The sequence below is a fragment of the Eretmochelys imbricata genome, chromosome 8 (genome assembly GCF_965152235.1).
Source record: "Eretmochelys imbricata isolate rEreImb1 chromosome 8, rEreImb1.hap1, whole genome shotgun sequence".
NCBI lineage: Eukaryota > Metazoa > Chordata > Testudines > Cheloniidae > Eretmochelys > Eretmochelys imbricata.
In genome coordinates, this window is record NC_135579.1 from 31,095,213 (window position 1) to 31,113,915 (window position 18,703).

The 18,703-nt window shown below is 40.5% G+C and overlaps 1 protein-coding gene across 1 annotated transcript in view; it reads left to right on the forward strand.

Annotated features, from left to right (window-relative positions):
- The window catches only part of DOCK2 (dedicator of cytokinesis 2), a 505,601-nt gene that overhangs the window by 464,531 nt on the left and 22,367 nt on the right, over nucleotides 1-18,703 (forward strand). The window contains exons 42-45 of the mRNA XM_077824538.1: nucleotides 3,230-3,311; nucleotides 7,114-7,198; nucleotides 8,842-8,928; nucleotides 18,016-18,192. Of these exons, the coding sequence (XP_077680664.1) occupies nucleotides 3,230-3,311; nucleotides 7,114-7,198; nucleotides 8,842-8,928; nucleotides 18,016-18,192 (431 nt within the window). The remainder of the gene's footprint in view (nucleotides 1-3,229; nucleotides 3,312-7,113; nucleotides 7,199-8,841; nucleotides 8,929-18,015; nucleotides 18,193-18,703) is intronic.

Sequence of the window (18,703 nt, forward strand, 5' to 3'; positions counted from 1 at the left end):
CTGGGCATCGTTTCAGTAGTCTATTGTAATAACCAAACACACTTCATTTTTATTTGAACAGTATATTGCAATTGTCCTCCAAAGCTGCACGGAACATCGGCTGGCTTCCTAGAACTGCTTGTAAATAAATCATGCACATGCTTTTCTAACATTTGAAATCTAAGTTTAAATCTACTTAGTCACTGACATGTCTTGTCTCACCAGCTTGGGTCTTTCCTCTCCTTCTCAAGAATCCTTTGCTTATGTTAGAAACACCCTGGTGGCACAGTGACATAATTCTGAACAATACTCCCCCTTCATCCCCAAAATGCACCTGTACTACTGCACTTAGGGTTTGTCTACATAATTAGTTGTGCACTAACTAGCCTAAGTGGATTCTGGTGCATACTAAAAGTTTCCTAGCTTGTGCTGATGTTGTCCTGTGGTACTACGTTAACACACGCTAGGAAACTTGTGCTGCACACCAGCAGGGTCCACACAGGCCAGTTAATGCACAACATGCTGGTGTGCAGTGCACTAGAATTTCTACCCTAGCTGGTGCTGCACTAACACAACTTGTACACAAGCCCTTAATGTTTGAAATGCCTTTGTTGGACTTGAGGGGGGGGGGTTGTTTTGTTTTGTTTTTTGTTTGTTTGTTTGTTTTTTGATGAAAAGTGAAACTAATGAGCAAACATGAGTACATTTGAAAACTCTGGAGGAGGCTGTTCACCGGAGTTCAGCTCTCCAGAGCTGACGGGGAGCTGCGGCACCAGCCATACCTAAAGGAATTTGGCTTCAGAGAGTGATCATTTCATAAAAGTGACAAGCACCTATTCACGTGACACCTCAGTTTCCAGTTTCACATATATAGGCTGTTTCTCTTCTAAGGCTTGTGTGCCCATCCTCTCTCTCCCCCAGTTCTGGGGCACTCTGTTTTAGTCTTCTTTCGAGTTCACACACAGTTTACCTTTACCAACTTGGCGTGTAACAACTGTAGTGAGCAATAGCATTGGCTACCTTTAAAGTGGCAGGTCGTGTATCAGGTGGCATTCCTGTCTTTTACAGGCTTTTCATTCAAGACCTTCAATAAAGGCCACATGCATGACCTCCCTGAACAAGGCCTTCATTAAAGGCCACGTGCATGACCTCCATGTTCTGATTGAAACTGCCCTTGTACACCACCTGCCCTTTACAGATCCCACTGTCATTCCTTATGTCACCAGGCAGTGGCGCCATGGCTGTGGGCGTTCCTAGCCTTTGGAATGTGCTACATCATCAAATCCATCTCAAATAATCATTCTCCGCTTTATTTTAAAAAGAGTTTAAAGGTATTTTCTTGTTTGGAATGTTCCTGGTAGATTGCTCACTTCTTGTCTCCTTTTCCTCGTGTTCTGATCTGGACCATTAGAGAGCCACTGGTTTGGATCTGGATTCAAATGTCCCCAGCATTTGGGTGAGCAAAGGGTAACCAAAGGATCAGATATTACAGTTTAAACCCAGGATTATTTTTATCTCCTTTTACAACTGTGTGTTTATTATTTGTAGGCTTCCCTATGGCACTGATCATTATAGTATCTGAGCACCTCACATGGAAGGAATATGGGAGTAATAAATGGAGCGAACATTGGAGAATAAATGGAGGAAAGTAATATTACCTCCATTTTACAAATGGGGAACTGAAGCCCAAAGAGACAGACAGACTTGCCCAAGATAACACTGGAACCCAGATCTCATGAGTTCCAGTCCAGTGCCTTAATCACTAGACTATATTTCCTCTCTAAAGGTCAGAGTCTGACATCCTTGCTCAGAATAAAGAGCAATTTACACCTAGGTAGTCCCACTGAAGTGAATGGGACTAGTCATAGAGCAAGGCACTTCCACACGTAAGGAAAGATGGCAGAATCTGACTGTAAGTGCTTGAGTGAAATGTGTAAGAATATGATTTATGCCCACACAATATTCTATTGAGACTAAGCACCCACTTATAAAATGGAAATCTAAGACACAAGTGACACTGTGGCAGGGTGGACTAGGTCTGGAGGCCTCTTGGCCTTGCATCACCTTGCCCCAGAATAGAGTGGCGAGAAGTCCTCCTAGAGGGGGGCAGCCTAGAGGGGGCTGCTGGAGCGACTAAGAAGGGGCCAGAAGGGCCCGATAAAAGGCAAGCAGCAGAGCAGAGCCTTCAATTGCTGTGTGGAGCTTGATGAGAGAGAACCAGGTGCCTGGCTGGCTAGACGAACATCAGAACTGTGGATAGCTGACTGCAGAGAGTTCACCAGACAGAACTGGGCCCAGCAGAGGCTGCCAAAGACCGGGTGCCTGGCTGGATGGATAGAGTAGCAGCAGGACCATGAAAAGGTCACTGCAGGCAGGCTGAGCCCAGGGGACTGATCCCAGGACCTGGCCAGACCAGGTGAGAGTACTGAGATGGGCCCTGCTGGTCTGGTTGCAGACTGAACCCTGAGAGGGCTGCTGAAAGAGACACCAGTTGAGGGTACCGAAATGGGCTCTGGCTGGGTGGTTGAAGAAGTCAGTACCTCAGGGAAGAACCCTAAGAACTATGGCACCGTACCAGGGCCATGATAAAAACGCAGAACTGTATACCCCGGAAAGGGGGGACAGCGTGTGCAGCTCAGCCAGAGGTCTGAGCTGCCAAAGACCAGCTGAGAGAACCAGCAGCTGGGGTGGGGTGCTTCCAAGAGGCAGGCGCCACCCTGATGTAAGACCAAAAAAGAAAAGCAGGCTCACACCTAACCAAGAGAAAGGAGGCCATCCACGAGAGGTAGGGGCTGCCCCCCATGAAAGAACTGCGTTTGCAGGCACTATCAGCCAGAGAATAGGGGGCATGCACAAGAGGTGGGTGCCGACCCTGTTACAGACACACAGTAATTTGGACAAAGATCTAAATCTTTAAACATCATGACATTTTGCCAATCGATGCCATACGCTATGCCTATGTCAAAGTTAAGTAATGAAAATATTTGTATCAAATAGGCTTTGTTTTGTAGTACAATAAACTATTCAGTGTGATAAATTAACTCACAGGCCTACTAACCTAACAGTAAACCTACTCAGATAACTGATACTGTATTGTATCTATCTCAAAATTAGTCTGTTTTTTCAGTGTTTACGCCAAATATTTCCTCTCTAGAATAAAAATCTTAGGAAGATTGCTCTTGGACAATATGTTGTTTGTTTTCCAGGCTACATACTATCTTTCATATGTCCTTAACCTGTGTGATTTTAGACATTCAGTGTTTTACTGTGCAACCAGTTTTGGAGGAGCATACCAGATTCAAAAATAAGCCAGTACCCGATCAAATCATAAAGTAAGTTTATTTTTGTTGGATAAATGATACCATAAAAGGTGTGAGAGTCTGGGTTAATAGTCTATGGAGAAAGAATTTTTTTATAAACACAGCCAATTTATTGGTGAGCCAGGGTGCATGCACTTATCTCAGTTACTAAATGTATTTTTCCTGACATTTCAGAGAATCTCATCAGCCATTTAAACACTACCATATGCTTACAGAAAAAAGCCCAAATTACTCTGAATATGCGGCCAGAATCTGTTCTAATATATACCCACTGCAGCTTCATTGATATCAGTGGGACTGAACGGTTGTGTGCGTGGGTAGTGTTTTGCCACAGTCTGCTTTTCTTCTCCCAAAAACACAGTTCCCAGCCTCTTATTCCAGTTCCCTGGGGAAATTGCAAGGGGATGGAGGATGTGGGTTTTTTTTTCTAGAACACAACATGAGTTTGTATACTTGTCTGACCTCCAAACCAATGCCACTGTTTGTTGCTAATACACTTCCTCACAGCCTACGGAGTAAGGTCAATGGGAATCAGAAGGAAGCAAATGTTAGTTCCTTCAAATTCCCTCCTGAAACTACTCATTTAAAGCATGGGCTAAGAGCAGCAGCAATAGGTAACTGGGGATAGGTTTAGATTAAAAGAAGATCTACCTGGCTAGTAGCAAGAACCACCTAAACAAACGCACACAGGTGAGCGCTGGGGGCAGCAGAACCAATATTAGTAGAGGACCAGAGACAGGTCCAGTTTAAAAACTACTCTATATGCTGTTGTAGCCTCAGGGGCAATGCTCGGCTCCTCTCCCTCTCTTCCCAGTGATGTCGCCTCTGGTGGTTTCAGCAACACCAAGACAGCATCTCTACAACTGCTGCTTTTCTGTTCTTCCACCATGCCGAATTCAGAGAGCCCTGACGCTCCAGGAACAGTGACACCACTCATCCTGCTTGCCCTCCCTGCCTGAGACAGCTGCTGTCACCTCTGAACATTAAAACTCACGAGTGTTTGCATGGCACTCTCTTGCTTTCTCTAATTTTCCCAACATATCTACTCATAATTATTTTTTTGCTCCTTCCTGGAACCTTCCTTCCCTGCTTATCCTCTCCTGAGCTCTACTCTCATCTCGCTCTGCCCTCAGAAGACTGCTCCCTGAGTTCATAAGCTGGGGAGGGAGAATCCTGGTGCCCTAGGGTGGGTGGATCTTCCTCCTAAGTCCAAGTCTGGATTGGATTCACACACCTCACCTCCCTCCCTACCCAGTTGCCGGGGGCTCACCATGCTCCTGGGAAGTCTTTTGTTCCTGGGGACTGGCTCTATCCCCCAAAAACCCTTCCCAGAAACTAGGATGACCAGATGTCCCTATTCTATAGGGACAGTGCCAATTTGGGGGGCTTTGTCTTATATAGGCTCCTATTACCCTCCATCCCCTGTACCGATTTTTTCACAGTTGCTAGCTGGTCACTTTACCAGAAACATACCTGGGTCCTGATGTCCCACATATTAATAATAATCTAGCTGATCCAGTTTCAGATCTTATTGCTACTAGTAGTCCTAGGAAAAAGTGGTCAAAACTGAATTCCCTTTTCAGTGTGCCCTTACTATTGAAGTAAGGCAGACATTGCAGAGGTGAATTGCTGGCGTTCCATGTATTGGTTTAGAAGGCTTTAATTCAATGGGAAGAAAAATGTACATCTTTAATGGAGTGGAAATGTGCTAGCTTAGTTCAAATCTGCTCTGTCACCACTTGCACCCAACCTATTCAGCTGTCATATATGTCAAGGATATTAGCACTATACATGCTGTCCTTGGAACTGATCACTGCTAGGTAATATCTTTCTTTTCAGGAACACACAGATAACAGCAAATTATCCTTATCTTTTTAGTCTAATCCTGTTCAGGCAGCTTTGCAGAAATAGAAGACTCAGTGATATCTTCTTAGCTGAATAAAAGGGTCTTGATTCTTAGCGAAGAGAATTTTCTGAAAGCAATGTGAGGCAGCTGAATTTTGCTTGGGAAGGATGGTGTCATGTAGTTCCACATTTGAAGGAATCTCAGGGTTACCTTTAACAATATTGGCATTAAGTCTCTTCAAAAAGAAGGCTGAAAGTTCAACAGCTTTTTATTGCCTTATTAAATACAGTTAGAATCCACTGCGCTGGCTCCTTCTGATTTATAAGCTGTTCCACAGGCTTTTGTTACATTCAGAATGGATTTCTGCAATTCTTTGTCTGCAGGTTTGTCAGTAGCATCTTTACAGATATTGCAACTAATCCAGAATGCAAAAGCATGAATGATCCACCTAAAACTAAAAGGATGGGAACAAGCACATTTCTCTTATTTTGAAATGAAATGTAATTTGGTGCTCCCAGTTTCAACTTGAATGTATTTTATAATTGGTGACTGACAAGCACCTCAGTGAAACTGGCCTCTTTGACTGGACTTTAAAGTCACTGCAACGCCAGTGACAGTTTGAACTTGGTGCTGTAAGACTCTTGAAATCCCCTGCATAAAGGAAAATCTTTTGCCTTATGTAAGATTTTGTAATCACATCTCAGACGCAGAACTCAGCCAGACTGCACTAAATTTCTTCCACCAAAAATAGGGAGGATTTATTTTTGAGAAGAGTACTTGTTTGTAAGTATAATTCTTATTTGTAAGAGGTGATTTTAGTGTATTCATTCTAGTAAAGTGGTTGAAAATTTCTGTCGTAAAAGTGGTTATATAAAATTATTTGAATTGATATGCCTCTTTAATCAGTGTGATTTACCAAAGAGGTAATTTCAGTGGTTGTCACCTAGTTCAGGAATCATACGCTTACAATAATGAGCAAAATGAGAGTGCTCTTTGGCCAGACTCGGCCCTATGTTTTCTAAGCCTACTCAGCCAAAATACCAGGTCATTTCTGAAATTCTTTCTGGAAATATTTATGTAAGTTGCACCTAGTCCTAAAACATTGTTTTTGCCCTGCAAAGTCCATCTCTGCTTGGCTTTGCTTTAAATTGAATTCCTATAAATAAATAAAGTCTCCTGGGCAGTAAAATATTTAAAGTATGTTTTGTGTTATTTTCAAGTTACCTCTCAATCCTCCCTAATTGTATGATAAAGTGGGCCGGGGGGGGGGCGAGGACGGGGACGGGGCGAGGGCGAGGTGGATGTTCCTCTTGCTGTGCAACAGTAGTTGAAGATTATTTTTTAGCTAAGGAGATCATAGTATGAAAATTCATTGGATGCTACTGGTGTATTCGACCTTGATATTCCATTTCTATTAGATTTTTTTTCAAAATCCACCGAGATGTGATAAGAAATAGTTGTTTATGGCTTCATATGTTTAATAAACAGCTATTTTGCTGTGTTGTAGGCAGAATTATCCAGAGATCTGATCAACTGATTTGGCATCGGAAGTGTTTGAACAAGCACACATTTAAGTCCAAAACAAAATATCATCTACTCCACTTGGTCACTTACTGTTCTTAACAATATACAGTGCTTTTTGGGTCAATCCATAAAACATAATTCAGAGGTGCATGTCAATAAAAGCAAAACCCTCCACTACAGCTTCCCCTAAGTATTTCAGCCATATTTTGAAAGGCTCACATCCTCCAGGTCACAGTCACATCTGTGATGAAACTTAGTGCTACTGTCCCTGTTCGGTGAATAAATGATTTCAGTCTTCCTTGCTGTTGTTGCTGCACTTTTCACAAACACTAAATCACACTTAATTTAAAAAATAAAATCAGACAAAAAGGAAGCCATTTACTTTGATGGTGGGATCCAGCTGTACTTGAATTATGCTTTTTACATCTTCTTTAAATCTTTCAGCTTTTATAAATCCAACTACGTTCAACGATTCCACTACTCAAGACCAGTCAGGAAAGGATCTGTTGACCCTGAAAATGAATTTGCTGTAAGTAATTTTTTGACATGGCAGCATCTTTGTAAAATATGTTGGCGTTGCTGTGCTTGTGAATTCAGAGATTAATCCTTTAATAGTCACGCCCAGCTGCCCCACTATGGAAGGCCTACTTTCAAGATCTGAAACAAGACCTATTTTCATTTCAACTACAGTACAATTTAAATCTAGGGCTTCTCTATTTTTACATTACTCTAAGTACTTTTCAACATAGTCTCGTTTTACATTTCCTGATTTGTACCCTAATTTCCCATTTTCTGATCTTAATACTTCGTTGTTTGAATTTTAGGTAAAACCTCTCTGTTAAGTAAGTGAAATACAATTTGGTTGTGCAGGAAAGTTGTCTAGTAAAATTTTCTATTGTTAAGCAAGACAAAATATAAATACATATCAATAAAATGCATCGCCACTAGTACTTAACAACTGCTCCACTCATAAGCTACCGGTATGGGCTAAGGAGTGTAAATTGTCTGTTTTCATCACTCATGTGAAGTGATGACTACTGTATATACCATACTGACTCACATCAGCTGTTCAGTAATGCAATAGCTACAAATAATGTTCATGGTTTTAATATACTTTGAGATCTACAAGTGCTGTAAATTATATGATTTTTATAATGTCATGTACAACAGTGTGGTAAGTTTTCTTACTTTAGAGGAATAAATATATAAAGTTCCATTATATCATAAAATTGTGTAGTTGAATATATTTTTCTAGTCACGTTTTATGGTAAACCAGTGCTGTCAGGATATTGGTGGGGAAAACAACTTAAGTTTTCAGATTTGTAAGAGCACCTTATTTCAGAATGGTACGAAGCACTTAAATTATGTGTATTTTTCTGATCAGTGACTAATAGCACTAACTAGTGATTCCACTAGTTGTGTGGTCTTGTGTGGGCAGGGACTGTACACACTGTCCCACACCCAGAGCAAGTGACACTAGCTGTATCCTGTGCTTCCAGTTCTAGAACTTTAACATCCTGGCATGGTGATGTGTAATGCGTCTGTCTAAGAATCAGACACTGTAGTAACACATTGTACCTTTTGAGGAAGTTAAATATTAGTATTTCTGTTTTACATATGGGACACTTGACAGTGAGGCTGTGTCTGCATTAGACCTGTTGTTAAAATTTCCCACTGTTGCTACCACCAACTCGGCTCCCCATGGTAACAATAATAGGAGGAGCATTAGGGAAGGCAGAATGCTAGCAGTTTAATCTGCCATGTTGTCTAACCTGCTTACAGCAACAAAGTGGTTACAATTCTGGCACTGTAATATAGAACTCCTCCTGCTGCTAGGACCAGTTGTTTTCCTTAAAGTTTCTTAATTCAGAGTAAAGAAGGCCAGAGTAAGTGTTTTACCAGAGATCACACAGTCAATAGTGGCAGAGTTGGGAATAGAAATTTGGGGGTTCCTTACCTGGTAGAGACTGAGAGCATAATGATGACCTAGTTTTGAAACAATAAACCACAAATTGCTGTGCTGGATTCCCTTTGCTGCATCTTTCTATGCACAAATTATCCTATGTCATTTTTCTACCTTATCTTTTATTTTGCAATGTAATGTCTATCAACTTCTATCCTGAAAAGACTAAAGTTTCAATCCTGTCTCTTTTTTTAAAAAAACAACAACAGTCTATGTGGATTGAGAGAACATCATTTGTTACAGCTTACAAACTTCCTGGAATTCTGCGTTGGTTTGAGGTTGTCTCCATGTCACAGGTGGGTATTTACATGCTAAGTATCCTGATATACAAATTAATGTATATAAATGCAGTGTAGCGGTTCTAACACAGACTTATTTTGAGATTAAATGGTTCAAATTTTTGTTTGTTTATTTATTTATTTATTTTCTACATCTACTCACAAGACTGCTACTCTGTACATTTTAGGTTTTTTTGTGAAATCCCTGAAAGCTACATGGAAACTATTTTAAAACATCATAATAGAAGCTCAAACTAATGTATATCCGAAATAAAAAAAATGACATCATGGCTAAGCAGCAGAGTGAAAGAGGCAGTTAGAGGCAAAAAGGCAATCTTTAAAAACCGGCAGTCAAACCCTACAGAGGAAAAACAGAAAGGAGCATAAACTCTGGCAAGTCAAATGCAAAAGTATAATTAGGCAGGCCAAAAAAGAATTTGCAGAGCAACTAGCAAAAGACACAAAAACTAAGAGCCAAAAAAAATTAAGTACATCAGAAGTAGGAAGCCTGCCAACAACCAGGGAGGCCACTGGGGGTACATCTACATGGGATTAAAAGACCTGCAGCATGGCTGTGGCTGGCCTGGGCAGCTGGCTCAAGCTGCTGGGACTCGAGCTTCAGGGCTCATTTGGGCTCAGGCTGGAGACTGAGTTCTCACAGCATCCCAGAGCTCTGGCTCCAGCCCAAGTATGAGCATATACATAGCAATTTTTGAGCACTGGAGCTCAAGCCCCACTGGCTTGAGACAGCTGACCTGGGCCAGCCGCAGGTTTTGTATCCCTGTGTAGACAAACCCTGGATGATCAAGGTGCTAAAGGATCACACAAGGAAGACGGACCTGTTGCACAGAAGCTAAATGAATTATTTGCATTGGTCTCCTCTGCAGAGAATGTGAGGAAGATTCCCAGACCTGAGCCATTCTTTTAAGGTGACAAATCTAGGGTGACAGTTTGAGATGTCAATAAAGGTAGTTTTTGAATAAATAGGTAAATTAAACATTAAGAAGTTACTAGGACCAGATGGTATTCACCCAAGGAATCTGAAGCAACTCAATTATGAAACTGTAGAATTAACAACTCTGGTATGTAACTTATCATTTAAATCAGTGTCTGGCCCAGATGACTTCAGAGTAGCTAATATAGTGCCAATTTTTTAAAAAAGGCTCTAGAGGAAATTCTGGCAATTACAATGTGATTAAACCTAATTTCAGTACCAGGCAAACTGGTTGAAACTGTAGTAAAAAACAGAATTATCAGACACATAGTTGAACATGATATGTTGGGGAAGAGTCAACACAACATGCTTCCCCAATCTTTTAGAACTCTTTGACTGGAGTCAACAAATGTGTGGACAAGGGTGATCCAGTAGATATAGTGTACATGGATTTTCAGAAAGCCTTTCACAAGGTCCCTCACCAACAGCTCTTCAGCAAAGTAAGCAGTCCTGGGATAAGAGGGAAGGTCCTCTTGAGGAGCAGTAACTGGTTAAAAGATAGGAAACAAATGGTAGGAATAAATGGTCACTGTCATTAGATAGGATACTGGGCTACATGGACTCTTCCCATTATTATGTTCTTATATTGCTAGGGTAGGTGGTTGGTAGTTTTTTACCAGTGGCTGGTAAAGTATTGACCAATATTTGTGGAGTACAAAAGTTGTCTCTTTCACCAACAGAAGATGGTCTAATAAAAAAATATTACCTCAACCATCTTGTATGTGTCATGGAAAACATAGCATTTTGACATTTTATTGCAAATGAGTAAAACATCTATGTAAAAGGTAGAAGATAACCATATATCTTGCCTTACAATTTTTCTGCTAGATTTTGACAGAATCTCTACTTTAGTGCAATACATTGAAATGACTGACACCTCAGCCCTGCTGTGGTTAAAGATTACAACTCATATATCCTTTGTAAGGTACTGTCCTGAGAATCCCTGACAAAAGGGATAGTCAGTCTTAAAAAAAATACATACAAGTGGTCATGGGCAAGCCTCTTGGCTTTTGGAGTGAGGGCTTATCGACACAGACACTTTATGTGCAGCAAGCCAGAGTGTAAATCTACAGCACACTAGCTTTCTGTTTGGACCCTGTTACCAAACGCTAATAGTTCTGTAGTGTTAGCACAAGGTAGCAGGCTCCTCCGGGCCAGCTAGTGCATAGCAAGCTAATGCACTGCAGATTTACACCCGGGCTTGTTGCACATGAAGTGTCTGTATAGACAAGTTCTGAGGTATTGTTGGTACATGGTGGGCCAAAGAGGTGTTGGCAATTACTAGTACAAAAATAATTTAAGATTCCTTCAGTTTTACTCATTCTGACCTTCCTTGTTTTGAGGAATTTGTCAACATTATTTATACTTGGGGAAAAAAAGCTTCTCTTTACATTATTTCAGTTTTTATCTGCTGTAATTGCACAAAAGTAGTTCTCAGCATCATATTTATTACAGTTCCCTTGAATTGACACTGGCGATCTGAAATCATCTGAAGGAAATCCCTTTGGTGATGACTTATCATAAAACATGATAATAGTATCCCCTTTGGTAATGTGAACATTATAAGTTCTCAGAGGTATCACTCTGATTTCCTCATAAAATGCACATAAAACTTACAATTTATGGCCACTAAAAGAATTTGGACAATTTTTAAAATTATTGGTTTTGCCTTTACTCTACATGTGATCACTTCCTTTCTTCAGGAGCCACTTCTATCAAAAAAATTAAAAAGGATAGAAGGAACAATAGGCACCTCTTACTCAATAGACTCCTTGTCTTCTCGTTGCTTGCAGTAAATCAGTATGGGAAATTGGGAATTAGTTCAGTGTAGCAAAGGGAACTCCGCCAATCCCCACAAAATGAATACACCAGTGATAGTCAGGCTGAGGCTTGGGAGCCACAAGTGGCTCTTTAATGTGTCTCCTGTGGCTCCTTGCAGCACGTGGTATTAAACCACTGTGTACTTTAATTATTAACCAGTCTAAGTCATTAACCATTCAGGATGCTTTGAATAATATATATAAAATAGTAAATGAAATAATGAATTCACACAATTGTGGCTCTTTTAGGTGACACTGATCGTTACTTTGGCTCCTGAGCATCACTTGAAATACACACATGTAGATGCACTAAAAGAGACAGGACCGTTAGGAAATATCTGACATGAAGCCCAAAAAAGCAATTGGAGGGGAAGAGGGTTGCCCCTCTTCCTAACCTGCTGCCTTAACAGGGTTTTTTTGGGGGGGGGTTGTTTGTTTGTTTGTTTGTTTGTTTGTTTTTAATTTGATCCACTAAAAATCCCATTGACCATAAAACTGGACATCACTTCAGATCCAGGATCTCAAATGTCCTGCTAAAAGAAACCTGGCTTATGAAGGATATAAGAGCTTGATTCAGGGGAAAAGAACATGAGTCCCTTCCACAGAAGGCCTGCTCAAAGCCAAATGGAAGCCCTGATTAATACAGCTAGTAGCACAGAAATGGAATATGAGATTTTTATTTCTGCTTCAGACCCATATTAGAACTATCACAGCAAGTTAAAATCTTTACATCTTCAGTGTTCTATAAATTTTATAAAGTACAACTCAGGTGGTTAACAACAATCAGGAATTGGAATTCCATTGTTTAGCCACGCATAGCTTTTATAGCCTAAAAGAACACAGGAGATTTAATACTTACAAAACCTGTGGACCCCAAAGTCTGGGCAGCTTCATTGAAAAGTTTTAACTGTGGCTCAACTCTAGACAAACTCCCTCATTTTTCAGTAGTGCAAAGGAATGGTTATTTATTTTGAGATGGAAACATGCAGAAAACTTAATGATTTTGTTTGAGTTGAAGCCCTGTGAACTGTAAATAATTTGACTAAAACAATTTGAATTTAAATGGCTAAATTTCACATAACTCTGAATGTACATTCCAGAATATTATATTTAAATACTATATACTGTATATAGGCCAATTATAAATATTACCTGATTTCCTTCTTATGTGTCACATTCATCAACATATTAGGATCATATTGTAAAATCCACACAAAGGTTTTGCCTTCAGGAAAAACTGCATTTTAAAAATATTTCCTTGGCAACTTAAATTTATAACCAAGTATAGAAATGTAAGTATGAGACTGTCAAATTAAAGTTCAGTCTTAAAAGAAAAACGTGCTTATGTATGTTACTAGCAGCATCCTAAATTATTACAAAAGAAAATAAAATCAAATTTCCTTTACCATTTATAGAGGGCTTTTTAAAAAAAAATTTGTCATTCATTTTTGAGAAAGAGAAACTCGTAAGCTTGTTTTTATTCATTAACTGCAGTATTAACATACCTCCCAGTATTTAATGTGGCTAAAGCAGGACACAGCACCACTCAGGTTTGGCCTGTCTGCCCCTCTGTAGATGGAGATGGAGAAGCTGATGGGCCAGACATGAGTGGCACTGTGACCCCGTGCTCCAGGTGGCAATGCCACTCAATTTGAGGGCCCTCTCAAATGGAGGGCCTGGGGCAAACAAATGGCTTCTTCCCCTGGTCAGACTTGAATGTGGGAAATGTTCACTTCAACGGGCACAGGGGGTTCTGAGGCTGAAAATGGGACAATGCCATGAAAACTAGGACTGTTGGGAGATCTGATGTTAGGGGTTCAAACCTGTATCTAATTAATTTTTCCCTAAAATTATTTCTATTCAGAGATTTTATTAAAAAAAAAAAAAAGGAAATATATTTTGGCACATATTTCCTGATTCTAATCTCCATTTTCCTGCTGTTCCAGACCCAGATAGCTCAGGCTCTGTGTGCTACCTCCACCCAAGTCCATCTTTTTTCACAATCCCTCCTGTCCCCTGGCACAGCCTCCCTTTCTTCCTCAGATCCTTTATCAAAACTCCCTTGTTAGCTTTCCATCAGTATCATCTATTCAGGTGCCACGTGGTCTTGAACCCCATCATTGTTTAACAACCTAAAGAGCACTGAACAAAGCCATAGAAATGACCTGAGTTCTGTGAATACTGATGCTCTCCCCAAGAGCAATTTTGCTTTTCTCTTTCTTTTCTGTGGTCTCTTCTCCTTCCCCTTCCTCTTGTCATCTCCCATGACATCATTTGTCTACTGGAGACTGCAAGCTCCTTGGGGAAGGGACCTTCTCTTTTATCTGCCTGTGAAGTGTCACACATGCCTATGTCATTATATATGCAACATGACCCTCTTGAAATTTTAAGGCTTATGTCAAGGTTCCTCCCCCACTCTGAACTCTAGGGTACAGATGTGGGGACCTGCATGAAAACCTCCCAAGCTTACTTTCACCAGCTTAAGTTAAAACTTCCCCAAGGTACAAATTAATTTTATTCTTTGCCCCTGAATTTCCACTGCCACCACCAAACTTTAACTGGGTTTACTGAGAAACGTAGTTTGGACACGTCTTTTCCCCTCCAAATCCTCCTAACGCTTGCACCCCACTTCCTGGACAAGGTTTGGTAAAAAGCCTCACCAAGTTGCCTAGGTGACTACAGACCCAGACCCTTGGATCTTAAGAACAATGAACAATCCTCCCAACACTTGCACCCCCCCTTTCCTGGGAAATGTTGGATAAAAAGCCTCACCAGTTTGCATAGGTGACCACAGACCCAAACCCTTGGATCTGAGAACAATGAAAAAGCATTCAGTTTTCTTACAAGAAGACTTTTAATAGAAATAGAAGTAAAGAAATCACCTCTGTAAAATCAGGATGGTAGCTACCTTACAGGGTAATTAGATTCAAAACATAGAGAATCCCTCTAGGCAAAAACTTAAGTTACAAAAAAGATACACAGACAGAAATAGTTATTCTATTCAGCACAATTCTTTTCTCAGCCATTTAAAGAAATCATAATCTAACACGTACGTAGCTAGATTACTTACTAAAAGTTCTAAGACTCCACTCCTGGTCTATCCCCGGCAGAAACAGCATATAGACAGACAGAGACCCTTTGTTTCTCTCCCTCCTCCCAGCTTTTGAAAGTATCTTGTCTCCTCATTGGTCATTTTGGTCAGGTGCCAGCGTGGTTACCTTTAGCTTCTTAACCCTTTTCCTCCGGCCAGGAGGGATTTTAAAGGGGTTTACCCTTCCCTTTATATTTATGACAGCTTAAATCAGCATTAAGTTAACTAAGGGCTTGTCTACACGATAAAGCAATGAGCACTAGAGGGGTGTGAATTCTAAAGCACACTGCTGTGTTGCATATTAATTAGCTCTTGTAGACCCTTCTGGCATGCACTAAAAATTACCTAATGCACATTAACTTAGTACTGTTGAACAATTTGGCATTTATCTAACAATCTGATCTCAGTGAGATAGTACACTAATGCACACTGGGGAGCTTTTAGTCTATGCCAACATGGTCTACACAGACCAGCAAGCATGCCAAAATGTTTGGTACACTTGAGAATTTACATCCCTCTAGTGAGCTTAGCCACACCATGTAGACAAGCCCTAAGAAGCAACTATTTAATTTGCAACTCTTACAGTACATCTGAATCATCAGCAGGAGAATACTGTGGGAGCCGGACAGAGACCCAAGAAGTTCCTAAACAGGGATTTGTCTTAAGCATTAGCCTTTTGTCTCCCATATACTCAAGGTTAGATAGTTATTTATACCTTCTATATAACCACCAAGTGGCTAAAGGAGCAAAGCATATCTTGGTGGATTTTTACTGTCATGATAACAGATAACCCCATCTACATTCTGGTCTTACATTGGCGCACAATGCTGTACCATATTTAGAAGGGGAACATGGTTCTGTGTGATCACCTATTTCCCTCCTTTCTTCTCAGGCAACGTGACTGTGGGTGCATCTCTCCACCTCCTGTCCCACTTTGAGCATTGGCACAATGTCCATCTTTTTCTGATGGTAGCCAGCTCTCCCTGCAACAAGAGAGAGAACAGACATGCTGCTGGCTATAAATAAGATATAGGAAAATATCAGCTTTTCCCTTAATTGTCCCTGTTTTGACAGAACCCAATTCATTGCCACATGAATGCAGACAAGGAAAGATCTTGTTCTGAGAGACGTGATGCTGTTACATTAGTTCTAGCTCAGACATCAAACCCGTTATGTTTTTATCTAAGAAATGAAAATGACCAAGGAGGGGGAATGTCAACAGCTGTTAGAGAAATTCATCATCTATGATACAATATGATGTTTGTGTTACTCCTTTGAATATTTCATTCCTTAGTGGTGGGAGCGTGCATTTCAAAAAATATGTCCTCCTAGAGCAAGAAATCACTAACGAGTTCTACTTTATTTTTTCCTTTTCTTATATTTTCTTGTCCCTTGTTCTTGATTACAAAGGACAACTGCATGGAAGCAACATCTTGGTTTCCTAGGAGTTCATCTGCTCCTGCTGCTATTCTTCACCTGAAGTCATAATCTTCTATTTGTGAGATTTCAGTGGGTTACTTTGCTATTGATTATAATTTCAGAGGCATATACAAGGGGATTATGAATTCAGAGGTGGAATATGCAACAGTAGTGTCCTGAGAAGAGAGGATTGCATAAAAATACACAAAAGATATAGAAGGTTTGTTTTTTCAATGATTTTTTTCTCAGCGCTCTGCTGTGATAGGTCCGTTCTTCACTCCACTCCACACACATACATATTATTAAAACTGTTCACTTTGAAAAATATTTGCACTTCCTCAGTGCTCTCAGAACAAGAAAAGAAAGCACAGGATATATTCTACAATGGATCTATTTCTGTGCAGCATACTTGAGAGCTGGCTGAAAAGCACATCTGAGCTCTATATTGAGTTATCTAATCCAGTTGGACACTGGTTTAGCAGGAGGCCAGGAAGGTTTTAGGGGTCAGCATGAGTGGTTATGATTTTTATTTGGCTTTTTACACTTCATTAGACAAAGACAATGCCTGTGCCATAGGGATGGATTAATTTATTGTATCCACCTGGCATGAAAGTCCCAGTGTACAATGATTGTGGAAAATCCAGTCCTGTAGAGGCCAACTTACTCTCTTCCAGACTTTCTACCCAGATTTACCAAATCACAGAGACTCCGTGATCCAGGTCATTTTCATGACTGGGCAGAGTATTTCTCAGGCAACATGGGTACTTAAACCGTAGGTACACTCTGAAGCTTTTCATAATAGGTATTAAAAATGCACCATCAATGTGGGCAAGCTATCCTCTCCTTTGCTCCAAGATTAGGGCCTTTCCTTCTATTAATCAGGGTTGTGGGACTGTTCATATGGATTGTCCTCCGATACTGCTTGAACCTCTGAGGTTCCAGAATGGTCAGGGTGACTTAGTGTTCATGCCCAGTAACATAATGGTACCTGCCCTCCACCTCTACAAATCACCTTAGACATCGCAAAGTATATGGATTAATCAGCTCTTTATGACACAGACCATATCTTCCTTTATGTCTACAATGGAGCCCTGACCCTCAGAGAGTCAAAATCCCCTTTCCCTTTCCCTTTTTAAAATGCAGTAGTGCTTATACCATAGGAAAGAGAAACAACATCACATGACTAAGATGACCAATCACACAGCAACAATCATGAATAGCAAACGCAGTTGGTGAGCAATCCACAAACCAACGTTTGTTCATTCCTCAACAATGGAAACTTTGTAGGGGGTCTAGAGAGAGCCTCCTCTCTATTTTTTAAGATAACTGCCATTTTTGTGAGGTTTGATCCATTCCAAATTGAATACATTTCCTGCTGCAGAGTACTTTTTTATTTTGAGATGTCACTGCAGGGACTGGTTAGCAGTGTCCGGAGAGGGGTGGGTGAAACACCACCAGACTCTGAGAAATCACCTGACAACCTCCATACAGTCTGAGGGCAGAGCTTTAACAGTAGGCCACAGAGATATCCCATTCAACAAACAGGTAAAAATCAAACTCTGCCTGTGAACCAGTAGTGAACAGAAACTAGGGTTTAATTTGTTGAATGAATTGTTGCCCGTGAGTAGTTTCCCAAATGCACATATGAATATTCACCAAAAATGGGGGGAAATGCTTTTGCTGAGCAGATGGTTTTCTTTGGGCTTGCTATTGTATCAATGAAAACCAAGAAAAAATGGAATCAAATAGACACATTAAACATTCCTCCTCTTATTTCATAGGCAACTATCAGTCCACTGGAGAATGCCATTGAGACAATGTCCATGACAAATGAGAAAATTTTGATGATGATTAACCAGTACCAGAGTGATGAAAACCTTCCCATTAACCCTCTCTCCATGCTTCTGAATGGAATTGTTGATCCAGCAGTCATGGGAGGCTTTGCTAAATATGAAAAGGTAATGATTTTAATAGCTTTAAGATCATCTTCACAGATTTTCTATTCTAAATAATGATGATAGCTCTGTTTCTGCTTGCTTAGTGATTGTCAAAAATGGCGGTGGGAGATAGTGGGATGGGGACAAAGAAAGGCTGAACCTCATTAATTTGAAGATCCTCAGACTCTGGTCACGTCTGACTTAGTCTCCTTTAAAAGTTGACTCTAACATGGATGTAGGACTGATGCTCAAAATGAATTGCAAGCTTGGGGGTTTCCGTGTAAGTGTGATATGGCAGGATATGATTACACATGTTCTAATGAAATAGCCTTCCATGCCTCAACTGGTTTGGTCTGGAGTAAATCACTGCAAATTCTCCTTCTAGCAGTCTAGCAGACTCAGAGTTAGTAAATCTCTTACCTTGTTAACTGCTTTTTCCAGTAACTGCAGCCTTTTGAAAGGCAGTTTTTGTTGTGAAGAAATGTATTTTGTTAGAACAACAGAGTACATGGAGATGCAGCCCCTTAAGGAA